The 18752-nt window shown below is 44.1% G+C and overlaps 1 protein-coding gene across 4 annotated transcripts in view; it reads left to right on the forward strand.

The window, feature by feature from the left end:
- Positions 1-18752, forward strand: part of UBAP1 (ubiquitin associated protein 1) — a 68271-nt gene that overhangs the window by 37996 nt on the left and 11523 nt on the right. For all 4 annotated transcript variants that reach the window (XM_077463144.1, XM_077463142.1, XM_077463141.1 and 1 more), the window contains one exon: positions 4161-5033. In XM_077463144.1, coding sequence (XP_077319270.1) covers positions 4161-5033 — 873 coding nt within the window. The remainder of the gene's footprint in view (positions 1-4160; positions 5034-18752) is intronic.

Below are 18752 nucleotides of genomic sequence, written 5' to 3' on the forward strand. Positions count from 1 at the left end.
TGCTTACAAGTAAAAATCCTGTATTTTCTGCCAGAAAATCACTTAGACCCCCCAAAAAATATATATATTTTTTTAGCAGAGATCCTAGGGAATAAAATAGCGGTTGTTGCAATATTTTATGTCACACGGCATTTGCACAGAGGTCTTTCAAATGCATTTTTTTGGGAAAAAAATACACCATTTTAAAAATAAAAATAAAATAAAAACAGTAAAGTTAGCCCATTTTTTTTTTTTTTTTTTGTCCAAAAGTTTTGACTACCTGTTTTTATTTAATATATAGGTTTTTTGTTTTTTTTAATCTAGATCATACATACAAGTAAACTGATTGGAGGTTTGTTTTGTTTAATAAATGTTTAAAGCGGAAGTCCGCCGGGACTCCGCGTTTTTTTTTTTTTTTAAAAGCCAGCAGCTACAAATACTGCAGCTGCTGACTTTTAAAATAATGACACTTACCTGTCCAGCGCGCCCGCGATGTCGGCACCCGAAGCCGATCTCTAGATCGACACTCGAGTGCTGCCGCCGCCGCCGCCATCTTGGGTATGGCAATCAGGAAATGGAGCCTTTCGGCTTAATTTCCCGGTTCCCTACTGCGCATGCGTGAGCCGCGCTGCGCAATGAGGACGGTCCCCGCTGCCTCTGGGATCTGTGTGTTTCCCAGCAGGCAGCGGGGCACTTGCGGAAGGGGGCGGGCACTTGCGGAAAGGGGCGTAATGTACGCCCCTTTCCGCAGAGAGCTATCCCGGAAGTGGGTGCAGTTACCTGGATTATCCAGGTAACTGCACCCCCCTCCCCCCTGAAAGGTGCCAATTGTGGCGCCGGAGGGGGGGAGGGTTCCGATGAGCGGAAGGTCCATTTTAGGGTGGACCTCCGCTTTAAGTGTAAGAAATTTTCTGTATCACTTATGAAGACTGCTTTCACACTGGAGTGGGCAGACGTTGATGGTAAAACGCAAGTTTTAGCGGCTCTTTACCATCATTTTAGCGGTGCTATTTGGCTGCTAGTGGGGCACATATAACCCAGCTAGCGGCCAAGGAAGAGGTTAAATGCGCCCATGAAGCACCGCTGCCAAATCGCATTGCATGCGCTTCGGCAGTGGTGCCCATTCATATCAATGGGCAGGAGTGGTGGAGGAGCGGTATACACCACCCCAAACGTGCTGCTTGCAGGACTTTTTTTTTTTTAAGATCCTGCCAGCGCATCGCCTCAGTGTGAAAGCACTCTGTCTTTCACACAGACTGCAGGGGAGCCATTTTGCAGGCACTTTACAGGCGCTATTTTTAGCCCAAAAGCGCCTTAAAAAACACCCCAATGGGAAAGGTGTGTTAGATCAAGGGGGATTAAAAATAAATAAATAAAATAAAATCGGCCTAACATATCGGCCCAAAAAAATCGGCATCATATATCGGCTATCGGCCGCCATGATTTCTAAATATCGGCATCGGCCAGAGAAAAACCCATATCGGTCGACCTCTACTCTGAATGAAACAATGTATGTGCAAAGAGGAGAGAAAAAAAACGAAACAAAAAAAACCATGAATAAAACTCTATTACCCATATGTAGAGTTAAGGAGTGATCTCTTCCTAGTGGAGCACAGTGGAGGAGTGAACTGTCTGTCTGTCCCAGCTCATATACCCCAGGCCCTGGGCGGATCCCTGCCAGCGTCATGCATGATGTCTTTTGCAGCTGTGAAAAGATGAGGGAACACTCACAGCTGAGGATAATCCATACCTCAGTGGGTGCCCATCCATCTTAGCTGCAGCATCAGGTGGAAGGACAGAAAAAAAAACCCCTAGGGGTCATTGATTACAAATTAAATCTAAATTATTTTATTCACATGTATTCATACATTGTTATTTTCAATTGACATGCTTCATTTAAAGTCCCACTTGTCCCCCTTTTCTTTTTATACCTCTTTTTAGAGGGTTCCAGCTTCCACTTTCTCCCAGGGCTCTGCAACGCCAGAAGTCAGTTCACCTCTCCCCCCCTCCTCTCAGCAATCATCTGGGAGATGTCACAGGTCCCATATGATTGCGTGGCCAGTCACAGCATGCCGCGCGGCTCGTGCATGCATGGTACATGCCTGGCTGTGAAGCCACAGCCGAGTGCCCACAGTGATGATGCCGGCGCCGTAGAGAGAAGGGGGAGAGGAGCGGGGCTTCGTTCCCCCGCATCACTGACCCCTGGGACAGGTAAGTGTCCAATTATTAAAAGTCAGCAGCTGCATTATTTGTAGCTGCTGACTTTTTTTTTTTAATTAAATTATTTTTAAGGGGATCTCCGCTTTAAGTTATTGGCAAACGCAAGCATCCTAACTATCATTAGTCACCCCTGCTGCCAGCATGGGATTCCCAGCAGAATGTAAACAAAAGGAGCCAGCAATTGAAAGAAAAAGAAAAAAAACAGGATGGGGGCCTGCTATGGATTTTAAGGGGGGCCCCAAAACGAAAGAAAAAAAAATGCTCCCCCACCCAGAAAAAAAAAAAAAAAAAAATACATACCGGACCCTTATGTGATCATGCAGCACGGCTTGCCAGGAAAGGGGAGGAGGGAACCAGCGAGCCTCCTGAACCGTACCAGGCCACATGGCCTCATCATGAAGGTGGTGGGGGGGAACTTTGCCAGGGTGGACCTTTTTGAGCAGCAGAAATTACTCATCGTTAGGAAGCTGGCGTGTGGCGGCTCATTAACCACTACAATACAGGGCACTTTCACCCCCTTCCTTCCCAGCCCAATTTTCAGCTTTCAGCGCTCTAGCGCTTTCAGTGACAATTGCGCGGTCATGCTACACTGTACCCAAATGAAATTGTTATCATTTTGTTCGCACAAATAGAGCTTTATTTTGGTGTTATTTATTCACGACTCCGTTTTTTTTTTTTTTTGCGATATAAGCGCAAAAATAGCGGAAATTTGGAAAAAAAACAATATTTTCTTTTTTCTATTTGAAAAGAAATCCAATAAAATCAAATTTTGTCATAAATTTAAGCCAAAATGTATTCTGCTACATGTTTTTGGTAAAAAAAATTCCGTTAAGTGTATAATAATTGGTTTGTGTGATCACGGACATATGTACGCAAATGATCATGTACATATGTGTGCAGGTGATCACGTACATATGTGTGCAGATAATCATTGGGACATGTGATTTTAGTGGGACATATGTGGGGGACATGTTTTTATTATTAGGGACATGTGTTTTTATTATTTGGTGACATGTGTGTTTTGGGGACATATGTGGGGACTGTGTTTGTACTGTGTGGTGTGTTGTGTGTTTACACTACACTGATGATCAGTGAGTAAAAAGCTGTAAAAAGCAGCTCATACTCACTGATCATCAGCCGGCTGCAGCGTTCTGCTCTCCTCTCCTCAGCGGTGACTTCCGTGTGAGGAGAGGAGAGCCGATTGCCTAGCAACCGGCTGTTTGTTTACATCACATGACGGCCGTGATTGGACACGGCCGTCATGTGATCAGGAGGGCCAATCACAGAGCCCTCCTGCCGATCTGAGATGTGCCGTGTCCGGGTGACACGAGCACATCAGAATCGCGCCGCTGCGCGGGCGCGCGCGCGCGATCCCGCTACTCCTGAAGGACGTTCCTGAACGTCCTATCAGGAGTAGACGGCTCCCACCCGGCCGTATATATGCATCAGCCGGGTGGGAAGTGGTTAACAACTGATGACTCGTCCCTGCTGCTCAGTGCTCAACAGGCTTCTAATGTCTTTTCCATTGTCCATATGATTTAGTGCCACCCAAGTCGCATCTGAAATCGCATCTTTTGTGAACCAGGCCGTAAGGTGCAACTCAGATTTATGTTCTTGAGTGAATATAGAACCACAAAGATGTCTTGTTCTTATCTGAGTTGTAATTCTTCCTTCCACTAAAAGAATAAACAATTTTCCCCGTTCCCTGTATTTTCTATCACTTCCTGTTCTTGTGACCCCCCCCCCCCCCCCCATCACTAGCGCAAGAAGCTTTGGGAGCTCCCCTCTTTTTGCTATCTGTATCTGTGGGGGGGCAAGATGGATAACAAAATCCTGAAAAAGGTACTACCCCTTCTATACGCTATTCAAAACAAAGTGGAACCGCGCTTTAAAGTTATAAGGCAAAGAATTTACTGAGATTTTCAGGCTGGTGTAAAACCTTTTTCTTCTTTTGTTCCCAGTATGACTTCTCTTTGGAGAAGAAGACCATCGAATGGGCTGAGGAGATAAAACAGATTAAATCTGCCCAGCGAGAAGCTGAAGAGAAGGCAGAAGCAGCCCGTTCCCGAGCAGACCCCGACACTAAGGGTGAGCGCAAAGAAAATGAGGCCGTTGGTCGCCCACCTAACCTACACCCCATCCTTAGCCTCCATTTCGACAGCATGCTTACTCCTACCCCTGCCAACAGCAGTGCCATACCGCAAAAAGTGCTGAGCCCCCTACACAACAAGGCGGACTTCAACCCTGCCGACTTTGAGTGCGAGGAGGACCCTTTTGACAAATTGGAGCTAAAAACGATTAATGAAAAGGAGGAATTAAAGAACATCCTTGACATTCATGTCAGGCCAGTTGCAGACCAAGACTTGAGTCAAAATGACCCCACCCAGGTCTCTCAGGCTCTGGTGAAGGATGAGGACACCCTCGCCACCATGAAAAAAGAAGCAATGGACTTCAAGCACCTACGAAAACCCAATGGTTTGATCACTTTACCGCAGCTGGAGGACTGTGACCTACCCCCGTCTTCCAAAGTGTCTCTTGCTCCCATCAACTCAGTCAGCAATATCAAATCCCTGTCTTTCCCTAAACTAGACTCTTATGACAGCGACCAGAAGACGGCATTCACAAGCACTACCTGCCTGCCCAACGGCACTTTCCAGGACTCTTTACAATCATCTCCTCCAAACAATGGCGGTGAACTGAATGGACACCTTACTCGGGGTCAGCCCTTGCATTTAGAAAGCGGGGTTGTACAGCCCGCCTTACCTTCTTCTCTAGCCACCGTGGTATCTGGTAGAGACGGAATAGCACGGACCTGTTTAAACAGTGATCCAAAGGTAAGAGGCAGCTGAAAATTTTATTTTTCCTGATTTGTGTTTGGGATTTGGCTACAATTCTGGTGTTGACTTTTAACCACTTCAGCCCCAGAAGGATTTGCCCCCTTAATGACGAGGCCATTTTTTTGCCATACAGCACTGCGTCGCTTTAACTGACAATTGCGCAGTTGTGCGATTTTTGTACCCAGTTTTTGCGCTATAAACAAAGCAACAACTTTGGGAAAAAATATTTTTTTACTTTTTGCTATAAATTTAAAAAAAAAATTTCTTCATCAGTTTAGGCTTAAAAAAAACAAATTATATATATATATATATATATATATATATATATATATATATATATATATATATATATATATATATATATATATATATATATATATATATATATATTATATCTGTCTGTCTGTCTATCTTCTACATATTTTTGGCAGTAAGTGTATATTGATTGCTTTGTGCAAACGTTATAGCGTCTACAAAATAGGGGATAGATTTATGGCATTTTTAATATTTTTTACTAGTTATGGCAGTGATCATCGACTTTTACTTTCTTTTTTTTATTTTTATCGGGACTCCGACATTGCAGCAGACACATCGGATGTTTTTTTTTTTTTTGGGACCGTTGACAATTATACAGCGATCAGTGCTAGAAAAATGCACTGATTACTGTATAAATGGCACTGGCAGGGAAGGGTTTAACACTAGGGGGCGATCAAGGAGCTAAAATGTGTTCCTTGCTAGGGGTTTCTTGCTTGGAGGGAGGGAGGAGGAGACTCACTGGAGGAGGAGAAGGATCGCTGTTCCTAATTTTTAGGAGCAGACAATCTGTCTCTCCTCCCCTGACAGAACTGGGATTTGTTTACATGCACAGATCCCCGCTCTGGCTCACGTGCCCTCGATCGAGGGTGGCCAGCGGTCGTGATGCCTGCCGGCTACAAGCATCGGGTCCACGCACGCCTTCTAAGGCTCTTAAAGGAGCTGACGTACCGCACAGGGCTGTCAAACATGAGACGGTCAAGAAGTGGTAAATTGCTTAATTACAGTGAATGTGGGTCAATGGAAACCAAAAAAGACCTTGACTGGGGGTGACTTGAAGGGACTCTGTCAATGAGGGGGGAGGGGTGCAAACTGGTGCAGATATAAAGTGAAGGCACCTAAACTTAAACATGCCCAGATCTGCCTCACAAACCTTCCTGTTGTGTTTGGATCTCAGGCCATTCTGACAGGCAAAGCTTTGGGATGTCTGGTCAGTACAAAGCTTGTCCACTTGGCCAGAGAGGCTGCCCATCATATCAATGGGCCAATTGGAGTGCGTGTGGGCTGGGCATAGAGTGAAGGTTTGACACGATGATGGAGGTATTGGAGCTTTTCGGGGGGCTGCTGCAGGTATGTACACCCCTAGCTGCATGCACTTCATTCCTGGTGCAGTCTGCCCCCCACAGTGACCAAAATCTATTTAACCACTTAAGCCCCGGAAGATTTCACCCCCTTCCTGACCAGAGCACTTTTTACAATGTGGCACTGCGTTGCTTTAACTGACAATTGTGCTGTCCTTCGCTGTACCCAAACTAAATTTGCATCCCCCCCCCCCACAAATAAAGCTTTCTTTTGGTGGTATTTGATCACCTCTGTTGATGGCTCCTTTGTATGTACTTCACCTGGGTCTTTAACTGTTTGCTCAGAGTTCACCTTGGTGCTATTTGGCATGCGATTCGACATGTCAAATCGCATTCCAGATCGGCGGCAATTGCTGGCAACACTGCATTTGCAATGTCTCACCGATTTCCAAAAGTAGTTTCTGTACTACATTTGGTGATTTTCAGGGTACAATTTCAATTGGCATCTGTGAAGAAACCCACACACATGTCTCTGAAATTGGGACTGACATGCGGGAATGAAATCCTGCGAGTTCAGCGATTTTTCATTCCCGCGCTCAGTGTGAACCCGGGCTTAAAGTGGAGTTCCAACCAAAAAAGTGTCATTAATGTTCATGAAATAATACAAAGAATAACATTTGGAGAATTTATTTATTTTTTCTTTTTTATGCCTGTTGCTATGTGGTCCTTTGAAATCTTCCTCCTTCATCACCTAGGCTCCTTACGTCACTTCCCTCTGCGCCGTGCTCACTACTTCTCCTGGGAGATGTGTGTTATAACTTCCCAGGAGTCAGTGGGCAGCGCAGAGGGCTAGGTTACCATAACAACGGGGCGTGCACTTCCGCCGCCTTTTACGGCAACCTGTGTACTTTACAGCGCCGCTACAGCTCATTACTCATTATCACAGATGACTCCGCTAAAGAGTTTATATTCTTTGTTTAGCTGTCAGTTTAAAGTTTTAGAAGATCTCTATATATAAACCCTTTCCTCTCCTTTTCTTCTTTGTATTCTTCCTTTCCTTTCCTCCTCTCCTTTCCTCCTCCCTTTTCCTTTCCTCCTCTCCTTTCCTCCTCCCTTTTCCTTTCCTTTCCTCCTCCCTTTCACTTCTCCTTTCCTTTCCTCCTCCCTTTTTCCTTTCCTCCTCCCTTTTTCCTTTTTCCTTTCCTCCTCCCCTTTCCTTTTCCTCCCCTTTTCTCCTCCCCTTTTCTCCTCCCCTTTTCTCCTCCCCTTTTCTCCTCCCTTTTCCTTTCCTCCTAGTTCCTTGATTTTCCTTTCCTCCTAGTTCCTTGATTTTCTTTTGCTCCTCATTCCATTCCTTTTCCTCCTCATTCCATTCCTTTTCCTCCTCATTCCATTCCTTTTCCTCCTCATTCCATTCCTTTTCCTCCTCATTCCACTCCTTTTCCTCCTCATTCCACTCCTTTTCCTCCTCATTCCATTCCATTTCCTCCTAATGCCTTTTCCCTTTCCTCCCTCTCTCCCTTTTCCCTTTCCCTTTCCTTTCCTCTTTTTTCATCTATCTCCAACTACACTATGCAGCGGAGATGAAGTGTTGTCGGGTCCTAAATAGCTTCCGGCTGTACAACACATGATACTAAACAGGTGTAGCCACTCACATATTCATAGTTGGCTCTTGCTTATAAAAAAGGGGTGGGTCTTTGGCCTCTTGCACACTGCAGCTGGAAAAAGCTCAGTACAGCTTTTTGCTTTACGGAGCTAAAATACAGCCCATTACTTGTAATCTGCCTGTGCAGACAGGAGCCTCAACAAGAAGGGGGTATACTTCAGTAAAAAAAAAAATAGAAAAATCTGCATTTTTGGCCAGTAATCTACACCTCATGCTAGAACTGCATGATTAATCGTTAAAAAAAATAATGATTTCGATTCAACCTACCTCACAATCTCTGCAGAATTTCCCGATTCATTCATGTAACAATTGTAGAGAGTTCTCTGCTCACTCCGCTGTCAAAGGAGAAAAAAAAGGGCAGTCTGCCAGGTTTTTCACAAAGTTGACCACACTGGTAGAGAACTATAAACATTGTAACTTTTCATTCTTGGATCAAAGGAATGAACTTCTGTCTGACATGAGGGAAGTTTAACAACTTCAAGTGTAAACCTTTTTCAGACACTTGTTTCTTACAAAGTCAAAATCGTCTTTTTTTTTTTTTGCTAGAAAATTACTTGGAACCCCCAAACATAGCAGGGCGGATTTAACCCCCGCTAGCGGCTGAAAAAGGGTTAAAACCGTCTGCAAAGCGCAGCTGCAGTGGCGCTTTGCTGGCGCTATAGCCGCGCTGCCCCATTGCTGGCGCTATAGCCGCGCTGCCCCATTGCTGGCGCTATAGCCGCGCTGCCCCATTGCTGGCGCTATAGCCGCGCTGCCCCATTGCTGGCGCTATAGCCGCGCTGCCCCATTGCTGGCGCTATAGCCGCGCTGCCCCATTGATTTCAATGGGTAGGAGCTGTGATTACACTGCTCCTTCACCGCTCCAAAGATGCGGCTAGCAGGACTTATTTCACCGTCCTGCTAGCGCACCGGTCCAATCTGAAAGCCCTCCGGCTTTCACACTGGAGTGGAAGGGGCCAGATTCTTTTCAGCCGCTATACAGGCATTATTTTTAAAACGCCCCAGTGTGAAAGGGGCCTAAAGGCAACTGTACCAGTTTGTCTCTGATGTCTTTAATATTTATGCCTTGCTATTGTAGAAAAAGGTTTAGTGGTTAAACTTTTTTCCACTTAGGGCCGGTTCACACTGCGGGCGATGCGAGGCGACACGACTCGCCTCTATCTGACAAGTCGCCCCCGTTCTGTACAATGGAACCGTTCTGAGAGGAGCGACTCGAGTCGCTCCGACTCAGAAAAAAGGTTCCTGTACTACTTTCGGGCGACCTCGGGGCGACTTGCATTGACTTCTATACAGAAGTCATCTGCAAGTTGCTGCTGAGGTCGCGGCAGGTCGTGGCGAGGCAAGTCGGTGTCGCCTCGCATTGCCTGCAGTGTGAACCGTCCCTTAGTCTATTCCATTGACAAATTGTTACAATGTTTATACTTAAGTTCAACTGATAAAGAATGTTGTGATTCTTGGCAGACTGCCCAGTTTTTCTCTTCCTTTCTTTTTGAGGGCTGTGGCTTCAGAAGAGCAGAGAGAATTCTTTGCATAGAAAGAATTGTGAAACACTTTAGTCAAGATCACGATAACTATTCTTGACGATTAATTGTGCAGCTCTACTAATAACCTTTTTGATTTTAATATCATACCCCTTATATGGATAGGATATATTCTTGCCTTTTATCATGGAGTCACACTGTATACACGATAGACATGGGTATGACCCTGTGTTACGGGATCGCAAAAAAAGTTACTAATGGGTTAGGAGGGATCTAATGGTCAGATCTGACCAATCAATCCTTTGATGTTCGACTTTTTTCTATATGAGGATAAGGGGGGAGCTTGGAATTCACTAATGTTCGGATAATTCTCTCTTAATAAACCCCAACGTTTCTAAAAGCGGAGGTCCACCCTAAAAAAAAAAAAAAAACATAAAAATGCTCCTAAAAACCTGAAATTTTTTTTTATTTGCAAGAAATGGCTGTTGCTAGGCAGATCGCCCTAATCTGCCACTTCCTACTCCGTGGTGAACTTCATTCTTCTCCTCCTCGCGTTGTCTTCTGGGGAATGGAACAAAATATTACAGTGTGCACATGCAAAAAAGACATTTACCTCCTTCAAGGCTTATTTAAAATACCTAGACATTTCCAAAAAAACATTATCAAAATTTTATGGGGATTTGGTCACACCATATTGTTATATGGCACTTAAGCCCACTTACTGCGACAAAGTACCCCATGATTAGTGGGTCCTACACTATCCATATACTGGGATATCTTGTTTTTCTTCTGGGTAACGGGCCGCGCCGTGTTCTGGGAACCGTGTGTGTCCCAGAACACAGCCGGCCATTCACAAAGCACAGCGTCACTCGCACATGTGCAGTAGGAAACGGGCAGTGAAGCTGCAAGGCTCCACTGCCTGTTTCCCTTAGTTCAAATGGCGGCGCCAGGACCTGATCGAATGCACAGATCGCCCTCGGGCGACCGACATTGCTGGCACCCTGGACAGGTAAGTTTGCTTATTAACCAGTTCCCGACCCGCGTACGTCCCTTTAAATTTGCTGCCGTGCCATCGCATTTGCGCCAGCCGGGACCTCTGCGAGTCGGGTCACAGGTCCCGCAAACTTGATCGCCGCGGGGATACCCGTGATCGTCTCACGGGGAGGAAGAATGGGGAGATGCTACTGTAAAGAAGCATCACCCTGTTCTGCCTAGTGACAGTGTCACTGATCTCTGCTCCCTGTGATCGGAAGCAGAGATCAGTGACATGTCACATGTAGCCACGCCCCCCCCCCACAATTAGAAACACGCCCCCAGGACACACATAACCCTTACCCTGCCCTCTAGTGGTTAACCCCTTCCCTGCCAATGTAATTTACACAGGAATCCGAGCATTTGTATAGAACTGATTGCTGTATAAATGACAATGGTCCCAAAAATGTCCAATGTGTCCGCCATAATGTGGCAGTCATGATAAAAATCGCTGATCGCTGCCATTACTAGTAAAAAATAATATAATAAAAATGCCTTAAAATATCCTCTATTTTTCGACAAGAGGTTAAAGACCATTTTATGCTGAATTCATTACAAAAAAGAGAATTCAAATATATGCAATACAAATGAAAGTTTTTTAGGAAAACAAAATAAAAAGGAATTCAAACTGTATAGCCTGGACAAGAGGTTTATATCTAAAATCATAGAATTTTATAAAGTAACAAATCTGTTAAATGGGTATAAATTTGTGTTTGAATTGGCTTTTAACAGTAGTTAGTCTGTACTGTACTTTGTATTTACACCAGGATATTAATATACTTTGCGTCTGTTTGTGCTGGTACAAGATGGTCTTTGTGACTGACACGTTTCGCCAGATATTGCTTCGTCGGGGCTCATGAGACTACTATAGTACTTATCTAAGAGAGAACAATAATAAACAATATCAACACCATACAGTGGTGTGAAAAAGTGTTTGCCCCCTTCCTCATTTCCTGTTCCTTTGCATGTTTGTCACACTTAAGTGTTTCGGAACATCAAACCAATTTAAACAATAGTCAAGGACAACACAAGTAAACACAAAATGCAATTTGTAAATGAAGGTGTTTATTATTAAAGGTGAAAAAAAATCCAAACCATCATGGCCCTGTGTGAAAAAGTGATTGCCCCCCTTGTTAAAACATATTATAACTGTGGTTGTCCACACCTGAGTTCAATTTCTCTAGCCACACCCAGGCCTGATTATTGCCACACCTGTTCACAATCAAGGCATCACTTAAATAGGGGCTGCTTGACACAGTAAGGTCCACCAGAAGATCCTTAAAAGCTACACATCATGCCGAGACCCAAAGAAATTCAGGAACAATTGAGAAAGAAAGTAATTGAGATCTATCAGTCTGGAAAGGGTTATAAAGCCATTTCCAAAGCTTTGGGAATCCAGCGAACCACAGTGAGAGCCATTATCCACAAATGGCGAAGACATGGAACAGTGGTGAACCTTCCCAGGAGTGGCCGGCCGCCCAAAATTACCCCAAGAGCGCAGCGACGACTCATCCAAGAGGTCACAAAAGACCCCACAACAACGTCCAAGGAACTGCAGGCCTCACTTGCCTCAGTTAAGGTCAGCGTTCATGCCTCCACCATCAGGAAAAGACTGGGCAAAAATGGCCTGCATGGCAGAGTTCCAAGGAGAAAACCACTGCTGAGCAAAAAGAACATCAAAGCTCGTCTCAATTTCTCCACAACACATCTTGATGATCCCCAAGACTTTTGGGACAACATTCTGTGGACCGATGAGACAAAAGTGGAACTCTTTGGAAGGTGTGTGTCCAAGTATATCTGGCGTAGAAGGAACACTGCATTTCAGAAAAAGAACATTATACCAACAGTAAAATATGGTGGTGGTAGTGTGATGGTCTGGGGCTGTTTTGCTGCTTCAGGACCTGGAAGACTTGCCGTGATAAAAGGAACTATGAATTCTGCTGTCTACCAAGAGATCCTGAAGGAGAATGTCCGACCATCTGTTCGTGTACTCAAGCTGAAACGAACTTGGGTTCTGCAGCAGGACAATGATCCTAAACACACCAGCAAGTCCACCACCGAATGGCTGAAGAAAAACAAAATGAAGACTTTGGAGTGGCCTAGCCAAAGTCCTGACCTGAATCCTATTGAGATGTTGTGGTATGACCTTAAAAAGGCCGTTCATGCTCGAAAACCCTCTAATGTAACTGAATTAGGACAATTCTGCAATGATGAGTGGGCCAAAATTCCTCCAGGACGCTGTAAAAGCCTCATTGCACATTATCGCAAACGCTTGGTTGCAGTTGTTGCTGCTAAGGGTGGCCCAACCAGTTATTAGGTTTAGGGGGCAATCACTTTTTCACACAGGGCCATGATGGTTTTGATTTTTTTTCACCTTTAATAATAAACACCTTCATTTACAAATTGCATTTTGTGTTTACTTGTGTTGTCCTTGACTATTGTTTAAATTGGTTTGATGTTCCGAAACACTTAAGTGTGACAAACATGCAAAGGAACAGGAAATGAGGAAGGGGGCAAACACTTTTTCACACCACTGTATATTTGTTGTATTTATGCATACATTTTTTGTGGGACATACCTCAATAATCAACAACCGCAGCACAGCAGCTCCAGGGGCTGTTTTTAGCAGAGTCCCTAAAGAATAAAATGGTGGTCTTTGCAATTTGTGTCGCATGGTATTTGCGCAGCGGTTTTTCAAATGCAAATTTTTGGGGGAAAAATACACTTTAATGAATTTTAAAGCACACAAACGTGATATTATAAATTTTTTGGTAAAATATAAAGATGGTGTTACGCTGAGTAAATACCTCCAGATAACGTAACGTCCCGGTGGGATTAAAATCCCAGAGTGGCACCGGTGGGGGGACGATCCCTCTCGCAGCCTATAAAAGTAATTCAGCAGTTAATTAGCCACTTGGATGGCTTTCACATAAAAAGCAGACCCCCTCCTGCAAAAAAACTCTACTGGGATGGTGACTGTAGCTGCAATCATCCCAGTATACCACTTGAAAAGGGCAACATACACATCTACATGTTAAATTTAACCACTTCCCACCCGGCCAATGCATATATACGGCCGGGTGGGAGCCGTCTACTCCTGATAGGACGTTCAGGAACGTCGTTCAGGAGTAGCGGGATCGCGCGCGCCCGCGCAGCGGCGCGATCCCGATGTGCTCGTGTCACCCGGACACGGCACATCTCAGATCGGCAGGAGGGCTCTGTGATTGGCCCTCCTGATCACATGACGGCCGTGTCCAATCACGGCCGTCATGTGATGTAAACAAACAGCCGGTTGCTAGGCAATCGGCTCTCCTCTCCTCACACGGAAGTCACCGCTGAGGAGAGGAGAGCAGAACGCTGCAGCCGGCTGATGATCAGTGAGTATGGACTGCTTTTTACAGCTTTTTACTCACTGATCATCAGTGTAGTGTAAACACACAACACACCACACAGTACAAACACAGTCCCCACACATGTCCCCAAAACACACATGTCCCCAAAACATACATGTCCCCAAATAATAAAAACACATGTCCCTAATAATAAAAACATGTCCCCCACATATGTCCCACTAAAATCACATGTCCCAATGATTATCTGCACACATATGTACGTGATCACCTGCACACATATGTACATGATCATTTGCGTACATATGTCCGTGATCACACAAACCAATTATTATACACTTAACAGAATTTTTTTTACCAAAAACATGTAGCAGAATACATTTTGGCTTAAATTTATGACAAAATTTGATTTTATTGGATTTCTTTTCAAATAGAAAAAAGAAAATATTGTTTTTTTTTTCCAAATTTCCGCTATTTTTGCGCTTATATCGCAAAAACAAAAAAACGGAGTCGTGAATAAATAACACCAAAATAAAGCTCTATTTGTGCGAACAAAATGATAACAATTTCATTTGGGTACAGTGTAGCATGACCGCGCAATTGTCACTGAAAGCGCTAGAGCGCTGAAAGCTGAAAATTGGGCTGGGAAGGAAGGGGGCGAAAGTGCCCTGTATTGTAGTGGTTAAAGAAATCTTAACAATATGCACACAATCTACAATCACACGTTACTTACACCACTAACCGTTTTTCTTCTATAGAACAAACCACAAAACTGACTTTCCTCAACTTATCACAAGATTTTTTGCATTTTCTACCATTTGATTGATCCCCAGAACATGGACGGTGATTGGCCAGTAGGGTTTGCACTTAATATCTGCTTATTAACCACTTGAGGACTGCAACGCATATATTGACATTGCGGCTCTCAAGTGGTATACAGGCATTATCCTTGTATTGTTTTTTACAGGAGCCAATTGGTTTTTATTAAAAGCCATCCAAGCAGCTACTTAAGCCGCTGGATTGCTTTTCTAGGCCCTCCCGCCCCAGCCGGTGCCTCTGGAGGATCTCTGTCCCACCAAATGTTATGTTTATGTTGGGTATCTATTTACTTAGCGTAGCACCATTTTTTGTATCTTACCAAAAAAAGGGCATTTCTATTGTGTTTGTGTGCATTAAAATTCATTATATTTTTTCCAATAAATTTGCATAAAAAAAATCTGTACAAATACCGTATGACTTAATTTGCAAAACGCACCATTTCAGGGCCTCTGCTAAAAACAAATATGTTTGGGAGTTCCAAGTGCTTTTCTAGCAAAAAAAAAAACTTTTTTTTTTTTTTTTTTTTTTTTTACATGTAAACAGTGTTAGAAAAGCCCTGGTCTTCACACTTTTTTTTTTTTTTTTAATTTTTTTTTGTTTAGACTAAAGTTAGGCCCCTTTCACCCTTTTGGGACTTGTCCTGCGACTTGGGACTGCAAAGTCACATGGCAAGGCCTTCCCCATGTTTTCCAACTTATTCCTATTCATATCTTTGCGACTTCAAGTCTCAAAGTAGTCCCTGCACTACTTTTGGTCCGACTTTGATGCAATTTTTTAGGTCCATAGACCTCAAAATTACACAGGCATTGCGTAAAGTCGCATCAGAAATTGCACAACTTTCATGTACTGTGACATACTGAAGCAGAGCATGATCCCCTTCCTTCGGAGACTGATCGGTAGGGCAGTATTCCAACATAACGACCCCCCAAACACGCCTCCAAGATGACCACTGCCTTGCTAAAGAAGCTGAGGGTAAAGGTGATGGACTGGCCAAGCATGTCTCCAGACCTAAACCCTATTGAGCATCTGTGGGGCATCCTCAAATGGAAGGTGGGGGAGCGCAAGGCGCCTAACATCCACCAGCTCTGTGATGTCGTCATGGAGGAGTGGAAGAGGACTACAGTGGCAACCTGTGAATCTCTGGTGACCTCCATGGCCAAGAGGGTTAAGGCAGTGCTGGGAAATAATGGTGGCCACAGAAAATTTTGACACTTTGGGCCCAATTTGGAAATTTTCACTCAGGGGTGTACTCGCTTTTGTTGCCAGTGGTTTAGACATTAATGGCTGTGTGTTGAGTGATTTTGAGAGGACGGCAAATTTACACTTTTTTAGGCCCCTTTCACATGGGGCTGTGTCCGTATTTGGCGTCTGCTTGCTCAGCGGGGGGAGGGGGGATCACTCCATTGATCCCGGCTGAGCCGGCGGATGACAAGTCCGACTGTGCAGGGACGGACCTGTCAGAGTTCGCTCTCCCCTATGGGGGATCGGATGATTACAGACCGCCTGTCTGTTTTCATCAAATCCGCTGGACGGGTGGAAAATAGGACATCCGTCCATCTGGATTTTGCGGATCGCGGCGGACCGGATGTCAGCGGACATGTCACCGCTGACATCCGACGCTCCATAGAGCTTTATGGATAGCCCGTTAAGATCCGCCTGGAAAAACTGACAGACGGATCTGAACAGTCCGCACATGTGAAAGGGGCCTTGTACAAACTGTACACTCACTACTTTACATTGTAGCAAAGTGTAATTTCTTCTGTGTTGTCACATGAAAAGATAGAATAAAATATTTACAAAAATGTGAGAGGTGTACTCTCCTGAAACCATTAGGTCTCATTAGGGAACAACGGTTTTATTAATAGCGAGGAAGAGGCACTTTTTTGCTGAAGATCATAATGTGTTAAAGTAGAACTATGGGCAAAAAAATGTATTTTCATTTTGGATAGCGCAAGTGAGTGGTATAACTTATCAGATTTTTTTTTTTTCACCATCTGTGTTCCATTGGGGAGATTTCCCTTCACACCCTGTCCCGTAGCCAAACAGGAAGTGAGAGGAAATCATGGAAAATTAAGGGAATTCCTTGAGGACCCCCAGGTCACCAGAACTCGTGTCCCCTCTATTACTTTTCTGGGGACAACCCCAAAATTTGGTATTTTTGTTTTATCTGCACTTTCAATTATAATGATAAACAAGACCAATAGAGAGAGGAAATCTCCCTAACGGGCACAGACAGCAATAAAAACCTGACAACTATTCTAATACCTCTCTCTGTTTCATCCAAAAAAAAAAAATTCTTTAGTTATACTTTAAGTGTTAACACTTGGCCTGTAGGTACAGGAAAAATGTCAAGCTGTAATGACAGGTCCACTTTATCACATATGCATGTTTGTACAAAACTGTACTGAGAAGCTTTTGTTGACCACCTTCTGAAGTGATGAAAAGCACTGGATCTGAGTGGCTGACGGGTACCCAGCATTTCCAGAAGGGAAGGTCGGCACAGCAGCCTGTCTATTCAGTCAGTACAGGTTTCCTTTTTAAAATAACATTTTAGAAGGCTGCAGATTAACTGGCCTAAAATAACACAAGGGCACCCTGCCAAAGGCAAAGATTAGGTGAAGATGAGCCAACAACAAGCAGACCTTTGTTGTTGTCTGAGTGTGTAATAGGTGATAGTAGTGAAATTACTTTTTAAAGCAGTTTTGTGGTCTGAAACATGACATACAGTGCCTTGCAAAAGTATTCACCGCCCCTTTGGCATTTTTTGTGTTTTGGCTCACAACTTTGAGGATTTGCATAATTTAATTTACAGAACATGGCCACAACTTTAAAGGTGTGTTTTTTTTTTTTTTTTTTTTTTTTTTTTTTATTGTAAAGCAAACAACAAATAGGACAAAATAACAGAAAAAGTCAATGTGCGTAACTGTTCACTGTTTCTCTGCTGGGCCCAAGCGGAAGTGGGAGTTTGTCGGTAATCGTGATGCATCGTTGACCAGATAATCGTAAAATCTAATTGAATCGAGAAATCAGTGAAGATGCGCACCCCTAATGGAGCGTACGGCTTATTGCCGTCCTATGTACAGATACTCCAGTCTCTGCTGTGGAACTCTGCAGCTCCTCCAGGATTACCTTATGTCTCTGTGCTGCCTCTCTGATTAATGCCCTCCTTGCCCGGTGCGTGAGTTTTGGTGTGCGGCCGTCTCTTGGCAGGTTTGCGGTTGTGCCATGTTCTTTCCATTTGGTTATGATAGATTTGATGGTGATCCTAGGGATCATCAAAGATTTGGATATATTTTTATAACCTAACCCTGACTTGTACAACAACATTGTCCCTTACTTGTTTGGAGAGTTCCTTGGTCTTCATGGCAGTCTTTGGTTAGTGGTGCCTCTTGATTAGGTGTTGCAGCCTCTGGGGCCTTTCAAAAAGCTGTGTATATGTAATGACAGATCATGTGACACTTAGATTGCACACCGGTGGACATCATTTCACTAATTGTGTGACTTCTGAAGGTAATTGGTTGCACCAGAGCTTTTTATGGGCTTCATAACAAAGGGGTGAATACATACGCATGTTCTAATTATCCGTTTTTATTTATTTTCGGAAAAATCGTTTTATGTATATTTTCAAATTTTACTTCACTAACTTAGATTCCCTGCAAAGGTAAAGCATAATGGACTACTATGCATCGCATAGTAGTCCATTATGTGTCACTTACACACAGGAGCCAGCGAAGTCACTGATGTCCCCTGTAGTTCCGAGCGTCCATCTTCTTGGTGGGTCTCCGTGGATCTCGCTGCTCCGGCGCTGTGATTCGCCGGAGCAGCGATGACGTCACTCCCGTGCATGCGCACGGGAGCCGACACTCGTGGCATATCAACGCGATCTGCGGCTTGCCCAGTGCGCCGTAGACAGCGGTGGCTGTCTTCAGGTAAATATCTCCTAAACCGTATAGGTTTAGGAGATATTTCTTGGACCTACAGGTAAACCTTAATCTAGGCTTACCTGTAGGTCAAAGTGGTTTGTAAGGGTTTAC

Source organism: Lithobates pipiens, unplaced genomic scaffold (genome assembly GCF_037356315.1).
Source record: "Lithobates pipiens isolate NorthernLeopardFrog02 unplaced genomic scaffold, aLitPip1_a1.2 Scaffold_3, whole genome shotgun sequence".
Taxonomy (NCBI): Eukaryota; Metazoa; Chordata; class Amphibia; order Anura; family Ranidae; genus Lithobates; species Lithobates pipiens.